The sequence below is a fragment of the Mangifera indica genome, chromosome 2 (genome assembly GCF_011075055.1).
Source record: "Mangifera indica cultivar Alphonso chromosome 2, CATAS_Mindica_2.1, whole genome shotgun sequence".
NCBI classification, from domain to species: Eukaryota; Viridiplantae; Streptophyta; class Magnoliopsida; order Sapindales; family Anacardiaceae; genus Mangifera; species Mangifera indica.
The window spans coordinates 5,833,770-5,854,612 of NC_058138.1; the positions used below are offsets into that span (position 1 = coordinate 5,833,770).

The window sequence follows — 20,843 nt, forward strand, 5'->3', positions numbered from 1 at the left end:
ATAAATTGAGGGAGTAGTTGTAATTCATGAGCTAAAGTGTACAACAAAGGAACAAAATAATGGGTATTGATTATAGAATCGATCACCAAATAGTCTTCCTTGATCTTAGCCGATTTTAGGAGTGAATAATTGTGGGAATTGTCCAGATTCATAACAAAAACAACTTTCTCTGTATAAATATTAAGAATCAAATAAATAAGTGAAAATTAGTTAATGTACCTGACTTTAGTCAATTTGTAATATAATAATCCTTAGGCAGCTTTCATGACCCGGCCACCACCCTTCCAATACACAGCTATAATTCTTCAATTTAGCACATTGCTTCACCACGTATCTTTTCAATTTCATCAAAAATCTACCATATATTTGTGTTTAAAGTTAATTGGCTAAGTATCAAAGTACTAAATTTCTCTGGTTACTTTTCATGCTTATACAACAAATCAACATAGTTGATTAGTTTTGGGTTGAAATAGGAAAATAGGCCCTTTGGGCTGTTATGGCTGCATCTCTAACCCTATAAAAATTTTCATGGTGACATCTATATCAATAATGATATTATCATTAATGAATTTTACTTAATAGTAAATATTAGGCCCATTGGACGCATTCAAGCCAGCTCTTACTTGACTAGGTGATGAGGAACTCTCCTCGGGCTAAACCTCCGTTATCTAATAACCAATTTCATAATCATTATTTGTAAGTTAATATTTAATCTTGATATAGACTCACTGAATCTTGTACCCAAGACCTCCTTCTTAAGGATTCCCAGCTATCATCGCTCCAACTATCCTTAGGAGTCTTCTTCAAAGATTTTGCTTTACCGCTCATACTACTGCTTGGGGTGAAGTGTTCTATCATTACATCAAGCCTAAAAGTTTGATGTGGTCAATTCAGCTATAAACTATAAAGAAAGGGATCAATTATGCCTATGAGTTTATCAGGTATGAAACTAGAATCAGCAGGGAAGATACAAACATTGAAATGGTTGTTGACATAATTCAGTTTCTACAATATTTCTTTTCATTTTGCACTTCCATCGTCACTTGCTTATCTATATTACATAGCAGTAGACTTTGAAATATTATCCGATTTCCATTATTGTTACTTTCAGAATTTCAGGGTGGCATGATATTTATTTGAAGAGTGCGTTCACTGCTGCTTGGAAAACGCGTTTGTTTAAATAATCTTCCTGCTTTATTATGAGGTCAATAAGTCAATTCCACCATCCTCTTTTTATTTAATATATATTCTGGTGAGTTTCCGTTGTTAAATCAATTGAATTTCGTGGAAACAACTCAAACCTCTTCATCTCCATCAACTGAGAACGCGTTTGATAATGAATTATTCGCAGTAAAGTTATAAGCAATTGATACTGAAATCTCTCTCCATCTTCAGTTTTCTTCTCTGAGTCATTCAGAAACCACTCAAATATACTTTCACTCACAAACCTCTCTGAAACCAGTGCCCTTGGTTTCTTGCTTACCCTAAAATCTTCTTTATTTCACCTATTTTCCTTACTTTATTTAAGTTTGCACCTTGGTTGTCCTGTTATTATCTGTGTTTCAGTTATTTTCATTTGCCTTGCTTCTCTACCGTTTTTCAAACTTGAAAAAAAGTTTTAAAAAATGGTTGATGTTGCCGGGAATATTGGAAGTGTGTTGAGTCCTGTTCTCGAAGTTGGCAAGTGGTTGGCTGCCCCCATTTGGCATCAATTAAAGTATTTGTACAACTACAATACCAACTTCAAAAATTTGGAAAAACAAGTCGATAAGCTGAAGAATACAAGAGAAGAAGTCCAGCGTAAGGTTATTGCTGCTGAAAGAAACGTAGAAAAGATCAGACAGAATGTTAAGGACTGGCAGAAGGATGTGGAGAAGACAATTACAAAAGCAGAGCAATTGATTCAAGGGAAAGAAAAAATCCCTGGATGTTTCAAGGGATTGTGCCCCAACTACAAACAAAGCAAGAGAGCTTTCAAATTAAAGCGGGATGAAATTGATCCTCTCCTCAAGCAAGAAAAGGAATTTGATCAAGTTTCCTTTCCTACTATTCAACAAGATATCTGGCTTAGATCTAGTGAAGATTATTTGACGTTCGAAACTCCACTGTGAAGCATGTATGGGACGCTTTAAATGATGACAATGTGTACATGATTGGTGTTTATGGGATGGGTGGTATTGGGAAGACCACTCTTGTGCAGGAGGTTGGCAGAAAAGCAGAGAAGGATAAGCTATTTGAGGACATTGTTTTTGTTGAGGTAATGTTTGAACTTTCTTATGGTTATTTTGAGTGATAATTATTTATATGATTGGTATTACTTGAGTCAAATTAATAATAGACAAATGAAAGAAAATAAAATAGTTATTACTTTACAATTATTTTTTCTCTGTTTGTTGTTCTTGAGCTGGCCATATTATTCTTGTCTTTAGGTGACACAAACTTTCGATATAAAAAGGGTTCAAACAGAAATTGGAGACAAGCTAGGCGTAAAATTCAGTAACGAGAGTGAAAGAGCAAATAAGTTATATGAGAGATTGAAGAGTGGTAAGAAGATCCTTCTAATTTTAGACAATATTTGGGAAAATGTTGATCTCAAGACTATTGGTATTCCTTCTAAAATGGATCGTGGAGGATGTCAACTAATATTCACGACAAGAAACTTAGATGTATTAGAACAGATGGGTTCCACAAATAATTTCAAGATGGGTATTTTAGAAGAAGGTGAAGCATGGAACCTATTCGTGAAGATGGCAGGTAATCTTGTAGAATTTTCACTTGTATATTTTTTTAGTTTCCCCACTGTAATATTATAACATCCAGATATATTGATGTAGTTCTCATTATTACAGAATTTTCACAACTTCAATTGTCTTAACAAATAAATTTTAAGTTTACTGGAATCACCTATTGTTAAGTTGGTAATTTGCTTTTCGTTTGTCATTTGACATTATTAAATCCAAAGTATGAGTGTAAATACAAATGCAATTAATATAATTCTAATCCTAGCTTTCTTTGCAGGTGATGTTATTCAAACATCTGAATTGAATTCTCTACCGAATGATGTATGCAAGGAATGCGGAGGGGTGCCCATTGTGATTTGTACTATAGCAAAAACATTAAAATACAAGAGTCATCCATCTGTGTGGAAAGTGGCCTTGCAAGAATTGAAAGCACTTTCAACAACTAAGAGTCACTCATCAATGTTAGGTCAAGCAAGGGTAGCCCCAACTTGAGATTAAGTCAAGCTAGTTCGACCCAATCAAATTGTCCGCAGAATCATCTTCTCTGACGACATTTCATTTGATGACTTTTCATATTTTTTAATGATGTTTTTCTTTTCCAATAATTATTCTTCTTCATTTTCGGCAACTCTTCTTCTTCTCCAAAGACTTCTCTAGCAAACTCATTGTCAATCAAAAGAGTCAAGTTTGATCTTCTTGAGGCTTGACTCATTTTAGCTTTAAACGATATTAGTGCAACATTAATAATGGTAACCTGAGAAATAATTTTTTAACTTGACTATATAATATGACACAATTCTGAAATAATTTACTTGGATTAGGGTTCATAGAAACTGTATTCATTTTTTTTTTTTAAAATAAAGTTTCTCAAACCCTGTTAGTGTCATGTTAAATTTTTTATTTTAAAATTTATGAACCAACACAATAATGTTTTCAAGTACCATAAAAAGTTGGTATTTGTAGTATGAAACTTGTCTTCAATGATATTATATGTAAATTGATAGCAACACATGATGATACATATTGTCTCTGTACATTATAATAACGCCTTCCGATTTCACATTTGGTAATTTAGTAAGTTATTTCAGTGGAACAAGTAACACTATAGATAGATAGTGTATCTAACACCAAATTTGCTATTTTCCAAGCTTGGAAACCTTAAAACTGACACCAATTTACCTGAAAGAAAAATTTAATTTAAGGTTTATAGTCAAGGACCACGAAGAATTACAAACAATGATAGGCCGACTGGAAACCAATAGCCAGTCCAGTTCGAGGTAAAAATAAGTAAATTTGTTTGCAATGTTTAGTTTGGAACTCAAACCCAAACTTGAATCATTGTCTGATAGACTGACTGGAAACCAATAGCTAGTCATAAATCATTTTTGGTTTTCCTTTTTAAATATCTTTTGGATATTATAAGGAATATAAAAAAATTTGCATTTATTAAGACTCAAACCCAAAATCATTTTAATGAACATATTTTGTGTGTTGAGAATCTTGGATATTCCTAAAATAAAATATTGAAAATCCTAAATATTCCCAAAATCAAGGATTGAGAATTTTGAATATTCCTGAAGTCAAGGATTCAACTCAAGAAATAGTTGACTCACGATTTCAGCATCAGCAATTTTCCACAAGTTTTATTTACATTATTTTTATTGTAATTGTAAATTACTATTATTGTTTTAGATTCTTTTTTGTATAAAACCATGTGCAGAGAATATTACAAAACATAACATAATAAACAGAAAAAAATTTTATTGTGTAAATTTTATGTGGTATCAGAGCAGCCACAATCTTGATACAGAATGACCACCAAATTCGTAATCAATAAAGGATGATCCAGCAAGAAAGAGAAAGCCCCTCATTACATGCTGAATAATGCCGACAGACCAAGAGATCAACTAGTATCCTATCCTTTGAAAGGATCTAACAATCCAACATGGCGTAGGACCATAATGAATGCATTGGCATCCAAACACAAGATTCGTTTTGTGGATGGAAAACTGAAAAAGCCGTCTGCTGATGATCCTGAGGTAGAATATTGGGTGATATGTAATTCCATGGTAATGTGGCGGATTTTGAATTCACTTAATGAGGAGCTACATGAGAGTGTTGCGTATCATGAAACAACACTCGACATGTGGAAAAAATTGGAAGAACGTTTTTCTCAAGGAAGTGGAACTCGTATTTAGGAAACTAAGAGGGAAATTGCAAGCACTTAACAAGGGGACATGACAATTTCCCATTATTATGCAAAGATGAGAGGACTTTGGGAGCAACTTGCTAGATTTGTGTAACCACACGCTAATGGATGCACAGGTTGTGTTTGTGGTGTTGGAGCAAAAGAAAAAGAGGAGGAACAACTGCACCAGTTCCTTATGGGACTTAATGAGGCTTATAGCGTAGTGAGATCAAACCTATTATGTAAAGACCCCTTGCCTTCCTTGTCTAATGCATACTCATTCCTTGCATCAGAAGATATCACCATGGCACAACCTACTGTTGATGTTGCCGCTTTCAAAATAAATTCTCATAACTCTAAGGGGAAAGAGCAAAAACAAGAAGCCAAAATGTGAGCATTGCAAGAAGCTTGGACATACGAAGGACAATTGGTTTGAAATCATTGGTTATCCTTCCAACTAGAAAAATAAGACAAGAAAAGGGAAGCACATGGTCAATGTTGTCATCACGAAACAAAACGAAAGGAAACAAGGACAATTCTTCTCATTAAATTCAGGAGATCTAACACAGAGGTAGTATGACAAACTAATGAAGCTAGTAACAAAAGAAGTAGTAATTCTTCTAAAAACTCTTATAATTATAATAGTTGGATTTTGGATAGTGGGGCGTCTGACCACATTGTATTAGACACCACTCTTTCAAGATATGATCGAAAGCTAAGAACCAAAATTCATGTGACACTTCCGAATGGAGAAAAAGTAGTCATGGATAGAGTTGGAGTTATGGAAATAAGTCATAATATATGGTTGAAGGATGTCCTATATATACCCAACTTTAATTGTAACTTAATCTCCATTAATAAAGTTGTCAAGATGCAAATTGCAACATTGTATTCACACCTACTGGTTGTTCACTATAGGTCCTTCCAAGCAAGAGGATGAATAGAACGGGGTGAATTACAGGGTGGCCTTTATTACCTTGAGCCAAAACCAATAGCAAATTGTGTCCAAAGTTGATATAGAAATTCTACATTGTAGGCCTGGTCATGCTTCTTTTTAGAAAATAAAAGATGTGTTTGATGTTGATGTATAAAAAATAAAGACAGAATTATGTGATACCTGTCAAAGAGCTAGACAAACTCATCATGTTTTTCCTATTAGCAATAATAAATCCAATGATGTTTTTGAACTATTACATTTAGATACTTAAGGCCTCTACAATTTTAATACTCATTTGGGAGCATTGTATTTTCTTACGATCATTGATGATTATTCACAATCTACTTGGATTTATTTGATGAAAAACAAGGGAGACAAACCTATTTTTTTTTTTTTAGCATTTTGTTAAAATGGTTGTAACTTAATCTAACAAATAGGTCAAATGTGTGAGATCAGATAATGTAGCAGAATTCTTATCAAAGGGATTTCATAGTTTTCTCTCAAACCATGGCATTATCTGTCAAACATCATGTCCACACATGCCTCAACAAAATGGAATGGTTGAACGCAAACACAGGCACTTGTTGGAAGTAACACAAGCACTACAGTTTTAATCCAATTTACGATTCAGTTATCGAGGAGAATATGCTTTGGTAGAAACACTTATCATTAATTTGGTCATCACATGAATTTTTTTTTTCCTATAAGAGGCCAAATTATAAACAATTAAAAGCATTTGATTAGTTATGTTATGCATATGTCAAGTCAAAATATTTAGGCAAGTTTGCTGCAAAGGCTTGCAAATGTGTTTTCCTTGGTTACAGTTCAAGAAAGAAAGGTTATAAAGTCATAGATTTGGATACACGAAAAATATACGCGTCACGAGATATAGTCTTTTACAAAGATGTGTTCCCTTTCCAAGATCAAGACATACCACAACAAGCATCACAACCCAAGGTACAAGATCTATGGGTTGAAGAATTTGATTTTGAAGAAAAAAGTGAAGAAGTTCATGAGGAATCAGAAGTGAACGTAGAAAACAATAAAAAAAGGGGAGATGATGCCAACTAGATACAATGATTATGTTCTAAGCCATGTGAAGACCTTGGCAACCTCTGTACATCACCAAGCCTTTTTCATACCTCTAGAACTTGGTAACAATCTTAAACAAAGATATGATTTACATACACATAAGTTTATGATTATAGGGAATGATTTTCAAATACAAACTGAGCCATTAAGCTATGAAGAGGTTGTACAACATCTGAATTGGCAAAATACTATTAATATGGAGTTAGCAGTATTAAGGCTAGTAAAGCATAAAGTATTGTTCCATTATCGAAAGGTAAGAAAACCCTTAGATTGAAATGGGTTTATAAAATTAAGCACGACATAGATGGAACCATTGAAAGGTACAAGATGTCGTCTCGTGCCCAAAGGATATAGCCATACACAGGGGTTAGATTAAGATAAAAACATTTGCCCTAGTTGCTAAATTTGCAATAGTAAAGTGTTTTCTCACAGTAGTTGCAATTAAAATATGAGAGTTGCACCAACTTGACATCAATAATGCATTCCTTATTGGCAACCTTGAAAATGAAGTTTTCATGAAACTTCCCCAAAGGGTTGAGAACCATGACAAATGTATGGTTTGCAAGCTCAACAAGTCTTTATATAGGTTGAAACAAAACTGTCGTCAATGGTTTAGTAAGCTTTTTGATGCACTACTTAAGTATGGCTTTAAACAAATTTTCTTTCACAACTTATTATTCACAATGAATGATAAAAATTATAAGATGATTGTGCTCGTATATGTTGATGACTTTATCATGGCAAGCAATAATTCAAGTAGTATCTCCATACTTGTTTCTAGATTAAAGACTTAGGGAAACTCCATTATTTTCTTGGTTTGGAGATTATTCATACTAATCATGGTATTTATCTCAGCCAACAAAAATACATTCATGACATTGTTGCAGAAGTTGGTCTTGGAAATGTTAAAGTAACTATAATACCCATTCTGCAACAACATGGTATTTTTCGCTAAAGAAGGAGCTTTGTTAGAAGATACTTCAGCTTATCAGTGGATTATTGGTAATCTCTCTTATCTCACTTTAACTAGGCTTGATTTGACATATGAAGTTCACTTGCTTTCTTAGTTTTTGCAATGCCTTTAACAACCTCATATGGACTTAGCAAAACGTGCAGTTGCTTACATCAACTCAACGCCAATACAAGGTCTATTTTATCTTGAGGACAACAAGCTTATTTCATATGCCTATTATGATTTAGACTAGAGCACATGTCCAATAACAAGACATTCAGTCATGGGTTTTGTTACATGTCTTGGCGACTCCCTAGTAACCTAACGCTCCAAGAAACAAAACATGATTTCTTTTTCATCTACTAAAGTTGAATATCGAGCCATGGTGAAAACTATTAAAGCAACAATGTGGCTTATCAACTTGCTCAAAGAAATGTTTATTGATGTCCCTCGACCTATTGATATATTTTGTGATAAGAAGGCTACCATTTACATTGCTTCCAATGTTGTTTTTCATAAACGAATGAAATATCTTGAAGTTGACTATCATTATATTCGACTTAAATACCAAACTAAGCTTTTAAATCTGGTATACATCTCCTCCCATGATAACTCACCGATCTTTTCACCAAAGCACTTGGCAATACACAATTCCATTTGATCATGCATGATATAGGTTTGAGAGAGGTCCCACACCAACTTGAAGGAGGCTATAGGAATATCCATTTCCAATTTTAGCAAACTAGGATGTGTTGCTCTCCTACATCAGCTTAAGAGAGGCTATTGGGAATCTTAGATATTCCCAAAATCAAATATTGAGAATCTTGAATATTCGCAAAATCAAGGATTGAGAATTTTGAATATTCTTGAAATCAGGGATTCAAATCAAGAAATAGTTAACTCACATGATATCAATATCAACAAATTTTCCATAAGTTTTACATTTTTTTTCTTGTAATTGTAAATTGCCATTGTTGTTTTAGATTTTTTTGTATAAAACCACATATAGAGAACATTATAAAATGCAGCATAATAAATAGAAAACAATTTATTATGTAAATTTTGTAGTGTGTCATTTAGTCTAATTCACTTAACTAAATGTAATTCAAATTTTATAATTAATGATCAAGAAAACAAAGTTTTTTTTGATATTCATTATAATATTTAGTCCAACAGTAACTTAATCTCACCACCAATTCAACTAGTTTGATCACCCATTGACTTTGATTAACCTTTTCATGTGGTCAAAGTGCAATCCGAGTCTAAAAATATTGTGAAAAATCGTTAAACTGATAGTAAGTTCACAATTCCATTTATTATGAGAAAACTCAAAAACAAAAAGAACAAATACTTGTATTCAACATATGGGCAAAAATTCTATTCAACCAAGAAAAACTTTACAGAATTGTTCAATTTTTGTGTCCCTAATCTTGATATCATTGCAGATTTATCAGGTTCCTCTAACATTTTCTATGTTCATCTAATTACATTTAGATGAAAATTAGGCCTTGCACTTATAGTTGTAACAACACCATGAACTATTGAGAGATAGGAAATTTGCCTTTCCACATAACAGTTTTCATTAATGGGAATGGATAATAAATGGACGAATGGACTTTTCAAACCTCAAGGGTAGAAAATCGCCACTCAACCTATTATTTATATTATGTTAGCTGATAGTGAAATATGATGAAACAAATTGCCTCTGCTTATTGCAACAAAATGCCATTCAATTTTACATTTGGTAATTTAATAAGTTTAGAGTATGAAGTAAGATCGTAGATGATAGATTGACATTAGATTTGCTATTTTTCTCTAGCTCGAAAATCATAAAATTTGCGGTAGATTAACATAAATAGAAGATTGAAAGTTAAGGTTCATAGTCTAGGGACTGGTGGTTTCCCAACGGCTAAAACCATAAAACTTTCAAAGAATTACAACAAATACATTGACAACAACTAAATTGATAAATTAACTAATTCAATTATTCTAAAGTTACCCAAAAATTAGAAGAATAAAAACTTGTTGATTTAGAATATGCTTAAGAATTCTACTCAAAGAACTTTATAGCATTGTGCAATTTTAGCATGATTCATTCTTGATATCCTTATAGTTTACAACAAAAATCTCATATTATTTGTTGAAATCAATCACCACGTCTATTATAAGTCTTTATGACAATACATCCAAGGTTGTTGTTGCCTAGTCAGTGGGTGAGGACCTACTCCTTAGTTAGTAGGTGAGAGTTGCAAAAGGTAGCATCACTGAGCTAGTAGCATTGTTTAACTACTCGATACCTACTCCTTACTTGTGTAATAGATAAGGTGTATCCAATTAGACACTACTTTCAAGAATAAAAAATTTAGTAAAGCTTGGCTTAGTAATAAGAATCCTAACAGGGTTAGGTAACTGGATGATAGTCATAGTATATATCAACACATTATTATCTCATAAGAGTGTCATGGTAAAATAACAGTTTATTAGCAAATAAATTCACTATAATAAGAGAGGTCATGAAAGATTGAAATAATATTGATCTTAGACTAGTTTGTTTGTTTGGTTATTGTTTATATATATGAAGACTATTAGGTCCGGGCCTACCCATGATAGGTCAACCCTATTCAGTTTAATTTAACTGCCAAGGGCAGTTATAAAAGGGATTTAAAGGGCAGTTAGACATATATAAATTGTCCAAACTGTCTCCCCAATAATGAATGCTATTTTTTATAGAAGAAAATTCTTCTTCTATGCACTATACAGAAACTAAAAACAAGGCTCATAAAGATCATGCCTCCTAAAAAGAAAAGCAATACGTGAGGCAAATTGGATCGTGGAAACGACTAATATCAACTCCTTACATCGTATTATTTTTGGTATGCTAATTGACTTTGCGTATGCTAATTTAATATTTATAGATTTTCACAAAACGTATTTTTGGTATGATTGTTCCTAACATTGGTATCAAAGCCTAGGATGTGTATATGCAATGTTATTTATGAATAAAATTACGTATTCTGTAGAAATTTAGAATCTTGATTTTGATTTTATGATTGAATTATGTTTAAAACTTCATTTGGGCACAAATTCAATTCGACCAAAATTGCACAAAATTGGTGACATGAAACATGTTGGATGGTTGATTGAAATTTTTTCACATGCATTGAAATTAAAATCACATAGAATTAATGCTAGAATTGATGAAAATCAAGACCAAAAAACATGTTCATTAAGTCGTCGTATTGCTAGAATCTGACAACTTTGGTGGTCACCATTGGTACAAGAACGACTTCTGACTAGTGGGCTATAAAAGCTTCATGGTGTTGTCATCGAAAAATGGTTAAAAGATGGTAAATTAAAGACATTCTAGGGTTTATCATGAGAACTAGGTTGAAACTGAGTTGGGAAAACTAAATTGCCCAATACATTGGTCAATGGGTTGGTCAAAACCCATCGATTAATAGGTCAACCCCCATGGTCAACTGGGTTCCACCTGAACTAATCAATGCCCACATAGGTCAGTTAATCGATCAACGATCAAAAGTTGACCATTACCATCGACTGATGTGTGTGAGTGCTTAATCATTTCTCCCAATGCGTGTAACTCACTCTCAATAAATGAAAGTGCATACGACTCATTTCTGGCACTATTTCAATGTATGCAAGTGCGTGCAACATTGACTTAGCAAGTGAAAACACATAGGCCCTTATTTTGGTGTGTGATCACCTCTTTCCAGCGCGTTTTGGTGCATTAAACTATTTTTTAGATCTTGGCAGTTGTGTAATGCTTAGATCTATACATGAGATATGTTTCATGGGTCCAACGAAACGTAAAGACATGTAATACCTCATTCTGACTCCCAAAAACACATATTGGTGTTTTGAAACATATATTTCTAATTCATGTAAGTTTGTTAACTAAGGGCCATCACATTGCATGTTAAGACTATATATATAATTTGTTGCATTCTCTTAATTGGAAAAGAGATAGTACATAGTCTAATAATATCGATGCACAAATATGAGCCTCATAATCAATGATCTTGTTTAGGACAAAAATTAGAAATCTCTTGAGATTGAGTGGATACACTACACCTTGCTAAAGAGCGATTCTTAGTAATGTACAAAAGAAAATTCACTGTATTGACGTTATTCCCAAATGCAAGGTATTTGACATAATGCAAATTTCATAGAGACTTTATCATGGATAAAGTGACTCTGAAAACAATATAAGTTGATGAAATAGTTCTAATCAAAATAAATGATACATTTGTTGTCTCATATTTTATATTTGTTAAATGTGGAAATTATGAGATTTGTGCAATTTAGTGAAATTGTCATCTAGAATTAATATTGATGCAATTAGATTAAAGTTTAAAATGTCAAGCATTTGTGTTATGAAAGATGATTAGGAACATAGTGAACTTTCAATTTTGTGCCTTATGTGAGATATTTTGAATTTTAATGTGTAATTACGACAATTAATGTATGTTTGATTGCGTTGATAGAGTTGTGTCTGCTATATATCTCTATGATATAGTTAACCATAACATCCTAGGAAATGATGGTTGATTTGAATGAGAATGATACTGAATAAGGATAATTCCAACATGTGAAATTTAAAATGCATAATATCCTTGTGAGTAAAAGGCTTTAGAGGGTATAGATTAGGTTAAGATAGATTCATAAATAACTAAGGGATAGAAGCCCAAATGGTGCCTTACATAAATATGATGTGGACGCACATTACACATGTAAGAAGCAAGACTCACTTCGTGTGATATCTTGATCAATTTCATAAATAACACTCTGGTATATGAGTACGAGTAATGCTCAATTGCATATGCCATAAGTATGGTTTTTTAATTAAAAAGTTTGAAAGAATTGCAATCTCTAAATTAAGGCAGTTGATTGTTGAATTTGATTAAATATCAAATATGATAATAGAGCTAAAGTCAGCTAGGTGCAACCTGACAAATGAATAGTAGGTTCATTTAATAGAGTGATCTTTTCTCAAAAGTGAGAGCATATGAAGTGCATATAAGCCACAATAAGTATAGAAAGACTTTTATTGGTTGTTCTTGCCATATAAAATAGAGTACAAATGCTTTTGAGGTAGTTAGACTAGGTTACGAGAAGGAGGTCGTATAATGCTAAAAAAACAAGAATAAGGAATTGAAATGAGAGAGTGGCAAACATATTAGAAAAGAGATAGAAACAAGATGTATAATTACAATAGAAGCAACAAGAATTATGTTGCTTGTGAATGAACAGAGCTAAAAATGATATTGCCCTATGTAGATTATGGATTCAGATGTCATTATCCAAGTATCTCATGATAGAAGATCTTTAGTAGATTTTTGTCAAATTTTGAAGAAAGTGAATTGGATGTATGTAGGTAATAACACAAGAGTTGTGGCAAGAGGAATAAACACGAGCAAATAAGTTTTGCGAGGTGGTCAAATCCTTTACCTATATAAAATCCAATATACTTTAAATATTTTATGACTCTTGGTCAAAGTACTTGTTCTTCTTAACCTAGGATATAATTTGAATTTATCTAGGTGTTTTATCAAAATGAGATATAATTGATTTCTATAAATTTGGTTTGTTGATTGAATGGTTAAATGGTATTTGTCGCCCTATATATTGATAATGTAAGTTTTTCATTATTTGTTTCTCCTAGATGTATGAATATGAATGCAAATATCTAACATGCTAGATTAGGGCACGTTAAGCAAGATTGATTGAATAAATTGGCCCATGAAAGTTTATTAGGAACTTTCACATAAATAGAACTACTCACGTGTGAACATTGCCTAGCTAGAAAAACTTTTAGAAAACCATTTGACAAAGCTATAAAAGTTTGATTTCCTTTGCAATTTATATACTTAGATATATGTTTTCCTATGAATGTAAAATTTTTGAGAAAGTATCTCATATTTCATTACTAGTCTTGATTAAAATGCTCGATTCGGTCTTGTCTACTTGATCTCCCATAAGTCAAAAGAATTAGACTGCTTTAGACATTAGATATATAACTGAGGTTGAAAATCAATTAGACAAAATAGATAAGAGTTTTAAGAACTCATTAAAGTCTTGAGTATTTATCTGAAAAGTTTGAGGAATCGATTAATGAAAAAAAAGGAACAGTATGACAACTAATGATTCTAAACACTTCGCACTAAATGGTGTAGCAAAAGAGAGTAATTGGGCTCTATTGGAAATGGTTAGGTCAATTAAGGTGCAAGCAAAACATTAAGTCACCTTATGATGATATAACATTAATTACTGCTAGTGTACTTAACTGAGTACCTACTAAATTAGTTGTTTCCACTCCGTATGAGTTATGGTCAAGTAGAAAACTTGAGTTAATTGATTGCAACCTTAGTGGTTAGTAATGTTTATCCATAGCATTTCCTATAAGTTTGAACAACTAAGACTGAAAAGAAAGAAATGTATCTTTATTAGATACGTTGAACACTCTAAAGGATATGTGTTCATTATGGAGAATTCCACTAGAAGATTAACTGAATTTGTCTTATGAGATGCTACATTCATATAGGATATTTTTCGTAATAGGGATGATGTTGATAAAAGGTTTCATTTGAATGAGATAAGAGAAGAATGAAGATAGGTAAATCTTAGCAACCATTAGTTAAAGTCTTAAGAGATAATACCTATACTTATTCTAGACAGTGGAAGCAAATGCAATTGAGTTCCAACCTATTTTAGATAGTGGAAGTAATGATCTTCAATTGTTTGCTTCATCCATTCAACCTAGTGGGAGCATTGAGATTAAGCTTGAATCTATTTTGGATAATAAGAGCGATGATTTTCAACTGCATAGGAATGGTTGTTCAAAAATATTCTAATGACGTTTTAAAATGAAAATGGGGTTTTCACAACCATTCCTCAAGATGATAAAGAACCTAAAATTGTAAAAGAAATTGTCTTATCCCTAGATAAGGAAAAATGTTAAGATGTATTAGAAGAAACGATGAAATACATAGAAAACAAACCAATTCTAAGTTTTGGTTGACTCACCATCGAATTGAAAATCCATTAGGAATAAATAGGTTTTTTGGAATCAATCATTAGGCGGATGACTTAATAAATAGATATAATTTCATTTTATAGTGAAAAACTATAGCCAATGAGTAGGTATAGATTGTGAAGAAGGATATTTTTTGTCATTTATAAAATATACTTCAATGTGTTTAATTCTAGCTGTAGTAACACATTTGAATTTAAAATTACACTAGATGAATATCAAGACAACTTTTCTTAGTGGAGAACTCAACAAAGAAATTTGTGTGAAACGAGATATAAATCTCATTGTTATAGGTATGAAACGTAGAGTGTGCAAGCTCCAATAATGTTAAATGACCTAAAACTGTCTTTTAGATATTGGTACTTGAAATTTCATAAGTGTGAATATTTTATGACTTTAAGATGATTAATCAAGACCACCATGTCTACGTGATGAAGTTTGATGACAAATTTGTAATTCCATCAATGAGTGTGAGGATGTGTAGATAGCTAAAATAACTTGAAGTGATAATTATCAAATGATAGTTGTCCATACTTTTGATTTATAGGATGTGGGATAGTTGGATTACGTATTGTGAATTAAAATCCAAACGGATGTGTTAAATGATGAATTATTGAGCCAAGAGATATGTTCCAAAACTTAAGATAAAAGTACAGGAATGTAAATAGTTACCTATTTAAATGTCATCGGATGTATTATGTATGCTTTAATGCATACATGTTTAAATTTTTGTTTTGAATACATGTATTATGTATTCAAAATTCTTAATTTAAACTTAGTTGTTTTTCTAGTCATGTTCCATAGACCGAATCATGCATAGCCATAGGTTTCAAGTTAAGATAGCAACACTAAGAGTAAACATCAAATAACAGCAAAAAGTCAAAAGGTACCAACATGAGGTAATCCTCATAAAGTCTCACACAGTAAAGGAGCAGAGATTCATCCTTCCATTACTTTAAATGGTCATCTTATTTATGCATACATGGTATGAATCATGTGCTACAATGTATTTCTATTCAAAATGTCATTACCAATACTATGCAGATCTTAGTTCAGTCGTTGTCCTTAGCGTCTAACCTAAGTTCTTAATCATCTCTTCAATCTTATAGGTATTACTATATTAAAAACTCACATCTGGCATTCACAGGTGATTTGGATGTGGGGAATCCAAATTGATTATTTTCAAATTCATCAAATCATGACCTCATCTTAATTAATTATCAAGGCGACATATCCAATAATTTGTTTCTTGAGTAACTCTCATATTCTAAATACACTATTTCAGCAGTATCAATCTCAAGAAACATGTCTCATCTTTGCACACTTTACTTAGTGTCAAAGGTGATTATTCATGTGAGTGATCCAATCAAATTTGTGTGATATTATCATCTATTTGAGCTTTCAAAAACAATGTATATATCAATAAACGCCAAGAATTCAAACACATAAATTAAAATAAATTCAAATTCTTTAATGTTCTAACATTGTGTTACGAGTACAATATATACTCAATAAGTTATCTATCAAATTCTACGTAAATTAAGAGACTTAACATGTGCAAGATATATATCTCTCAAGATCGATTTGGTTAAAGGATCAACAACTATATTACGCATAGAAATATATTGTACCATTACTTTCTTCTTTGAAATGATGCCTCTGACAAAGTTATATTTAGTGTCGATATGTTTGGTTCTATTATGGAATTTGAGATGCTTTGTGAAAGCTATCATAGCTTGATTATTATAATATACAACTATTGGACTAATTACTTTGTCCTGTATACCCAAATTCTCAAAAAATCTTTTCAACCAAACAGCTTCTTGCACAGCAACAGAACATGCTACAAATTCTGTTTCTATTATAGATAAAGCTATGCACGTCTGTTTCTTACTACTTCAAGATATGGTGCCATTTTATAGTAAGAAAACATAACCAGAAGTTGATTTGCATTGGCCCAAATCACCACTTTGGTCAGCATCCGAATAGCCAACGATATGCAAAACTGATACTTGATATCATAAACAATAATCCATAGTGCCTTTCAAATATCTCAATATTCTTTTGACAGCCTTCTAGTGTTCTCGTCTTGGATTTGATTGGTATCGACTAACCATTATGACAACAAAGTAAATATTAGGGAGAGTAGGCATCTTGCGTACATAAGACTTCCAATCGCACTTGAATAAGTAACTATGGACATTTCATTTATTTCGTTTTGAGTCTTTGTACACAAATCTTGGCTCAACAAATTGCCTTTTAACATAGGATTATCTAGGGTTTGCAGTTTGCTATGTTGAATCATTCTAGAATCTTTTGGATATAACACTCTTTTGACAGAGCCAAAAGTCTCTTAAAAAGATCCTTTTTTATTTTAATACCTAAAATATAATCTGCTTTACCCATATCCTTCATGTTAAAATTTATAGATAACTAATTTTTAATGATCATCACATACTCCAAATTACTTCCAACTAATAGCACATCATCCACATAACAAGACAGAATTGCAAACTTGTCATTAGACTTTTTCACATAGACACAGTAGTCTTGTTTTAGCATCTTAAAATTGTAAGACAATATTGTCTTATGAACTTTTAAGTACCATTGTCTTGATGACTGTTTTAGGCCATATATCAATCTTTAGAGCTTGCATACTTTGTGCTCTTGGCCTTTTACCATAAAACCTATAGGCTGATCCATATAGATTTCTTCGTCAAGTTCTCTATTGAGAAAAGTTGTCTTGACATCCATTTGATGCAATTCTAGATCTAAGTATGCTATTATAGCTAAAATAACATGGATTGAAGTAAATCTCACAATAGGTAAAAAAACTTCTTCATAATCTATACCTTTGTCAAGTTCGCCATTAGACGAGCTTTGTATCTTTCTATTGAGCCATTCATCTTAAGTTTAATTTTGAGGATCCATTTATTCCCAAAAAGTTTTTGACTCGATAGTAAGTCCACCAAACTCTAAACTTGGTTAATTTCCATGGATTTCATTTCTTCCTCTAATGTTTTTTGACGTCTTTCTTCATTAAAGGATGATAGAGCTTCTTTGATATTTTTAAGCTTATCATATTCAGGAAAAGTAGTTATGAAAACTTCATTTTCAATTTTGAAACTTCTCTTAGGGATTCTAGAATGTTCACTCCTAGCAATTAAGGATCTTTGCTCCTAATATCCGAAATAGGTTAGAGTTCAATCTCATTACTTTTACTATCTAGAATAGGTAAAGACATTACCTTTTGTGACATAACTAATAGTTGTTGAGACAAACCTTCTCCACATTCCTCTTATGTCTTATACGGATGAAGACTTTTATCAATATCACCCTTTTTAGGAAATTCGTCTTCTATGAAGGTCGTATGTCTAGATTCTATTTCAATCATTCTTCAATTATAATATTCTCCTATGAATACGTACCATTTGGAGTCTTTAGAGTATCTTATAAAGATACATTTCTTGCCTCTTGGTCCCAATTTTTTAAATTTATGGAATGTGTCATGGATGTATGTGGTTGACCGCTAGGGTCGCATTATATTCAACTTTGATTTTTTACCTGTCTATAACTCATAAAGAGTGGAAGTTACAGACTTAGAAGGCACTTGGTTAAGTATATAAGTCACAGTTAATAGAGCATCTCACAAATATAAAATTAGAAGATTAGCTTGCACCATTATAGACCTAACCATTTCTAACAGAGTTCAGTTCCTTCTTACTACTACACCATTTTGTTACAAAGTTCTGGGAATCGTTAGTTGTCTCATAATACCTTTTCTACTACATAATTATTCAAATTCAGTAGATAAATATTTATGACCTTAATCAGTTTTTAAAGTTTTTATTCTTTTGTCTAACTAATTCTCATCCTCATTTATATAATGTCTAAAATAATCTATTGTTTTTGACTTATGAAAGATCAAATAAATATAACCAAAGTGTGAAAAATCATCTATGAAAGTGATGAAAAAGAATGCTCATTTTCTAACTCTGACATTCATAGGACCATAAATATCTAAGTGTACAAGTTGCAAAGGAATTTTAGCTTTAATAGCTTTGTAGAAAGGTTTTTTGGTAGTTTTTCCTACAAAGCAATGCTCATAAATAGGTAGATCTAGTTTCATAACAGGTCCTCGTAAACCTTCATAAGCCAGTTTGTTTACTCTTTCTTGGCCATTATGCCCTAATCTAGCATGCCATTTATTTGCATCCATATCTAGACTACTAGGAGTTACAAATAACAAAAAACTGATAGAATTATCATTATTACAAAATAAGGTGTCTAGCACCATAAAACCTTTATATAGAAATCTAGATCCATAAAACACATTATTATAATAAAGTTTAACCAAGTTTCAAGAAAAAGTTAAACAATATTCTAGTTTTAACAGCATTATTGCAAAGACCAAATTTCGTTGAATTTCTAGAACATACAGGACATCATGTAGGTATAATGTTTGACCACCGCGCAAAACCAATTTGCATATGCCCATTCCTTTTACTTCAACTTTAACATTATTACCTACATAAACCTATCGTGATTCCCTTAGTATCTGACGAAATTCCACAAAAGTGTCTCTATTATAAGCTATATGGTTTGTGGCTCCTGAGTCTACAATCCATATAAGATGAGATTCAATTAAGAAAATAGTACTAAAAACATAAATCTCACAATTTAAGACAAGAAAAGTCAATACCTTCTTTGGCTCTATGCATTCACGAGCAAAGTGACCCTTGTTCCTATAGTTATAACATGTCAAATTTGTCTTATCTCTTTTCTCAGAGTGCTTGCTTCTTTGGCACTCAAATCATTTGTTCTTGTTCACAGGTCATTGTATGATCTCTTTCTTTTTTCTTGATTTGCGTCATTTACGCTTGTAGCTAGAAAACTTCCTTGAACTAGACTTAGTAACATATGCATAAGCATTTGGTCCAATGACCTCTAAGTGCTCAACTTTAATTTAAGATGGTGAGCAATGTCATCAAAAGTCTTAACGTTATCATTATGAGTCATATTCACTTTTATATGCTTCCAACTATCAGGTAGAGATTATATAATAGCCCGCACTTGTTGTTCATTAGTCAGATTATACCCAACCTTTTTCAACTTAGTTATCATGTTTGACATTTCCCTCAGATGTTGTTTTATCAGCTTAAATACATATTAAAATTAATAGTCAACTATCTTAGTTTAGAGATAGTTGTTCCTCCAAACTTCTCCTTGAATGCCATCTATATAATATTTATAGTTTCAAATTACTCATATTGATAAACAATATCATCATTCATTGAGCTAATAAAAATTCCTCTACCAATTAAATCTTTCTTTTTCCAGGCATTATAAGCATCCATGACATGTTTATGTTGGGCATTGTTAGGATTTTACCCCTCAGCTAGCTGGGGCTTTTCCATGACTTGATTAACAACCTCCAAGGCATCATGTTCATCTAGGATATAATGCATTTTCATTCTCCATATGTTATTATTGTTCCCATTTAGTCTCTCTGTTATTCAAATCGGCAATAACATTTTTCGAAGCCATTTCTATATAACTACAGAGATATGCCAACACAACACCAATAATAAAATATATACACATTTTATTATCACAATTGTGCATTAAAAATTAAAATATTTCATATAAGACATAGAGTTGAAAGTTTACTATGTTCCTAATCATCGTCTATGACATGAATGTTTCATGTTTTAACAATTAATCCAATTGTGTCATTATATATTCTAGACAAAAAATTAAATTATACCAATCTCAGAATTCCTACATATAATAAAAATACATATTGAATCAACATATGGTTCAATATATCCATAATTCAAAGAGGTTCAACACAACAACATATTAACATGTAAAAAAATAAG

At 32.0% G+C, this 20,843-nt stretch overlaps 1 protein-coding gene across 1 annotated transcript; it reads left to right on the top strand.

Annotated features, from left to right (window-relative positions):
• Positions 1 to 2,302: 2,302 nt before the first annotated feature.
• On the top strand, positions 2,303 to 3,369 carry LOC123209539 (probable disease resistance protein At4g27220). The gene is made up of 2 exons (XM_044627628.1): positions 2,303 to 2,754; positions 3,019 to 3,369. The coding sequence occupies exons 1-2, from the start codon at positions 2,619 to 2,621 to the stop codon at positions 3,231 to 3,233; spliced, it is 351 nt and encodes a 116-aa protein (XP_044483563.1). The 5' UTR covers positions 2,303 to 2,618; the 3' UTR covers positions 3,234 to 3,369.
• Positions 3,370 to 20,843: the final 17,474 nt, after the last annotated feature.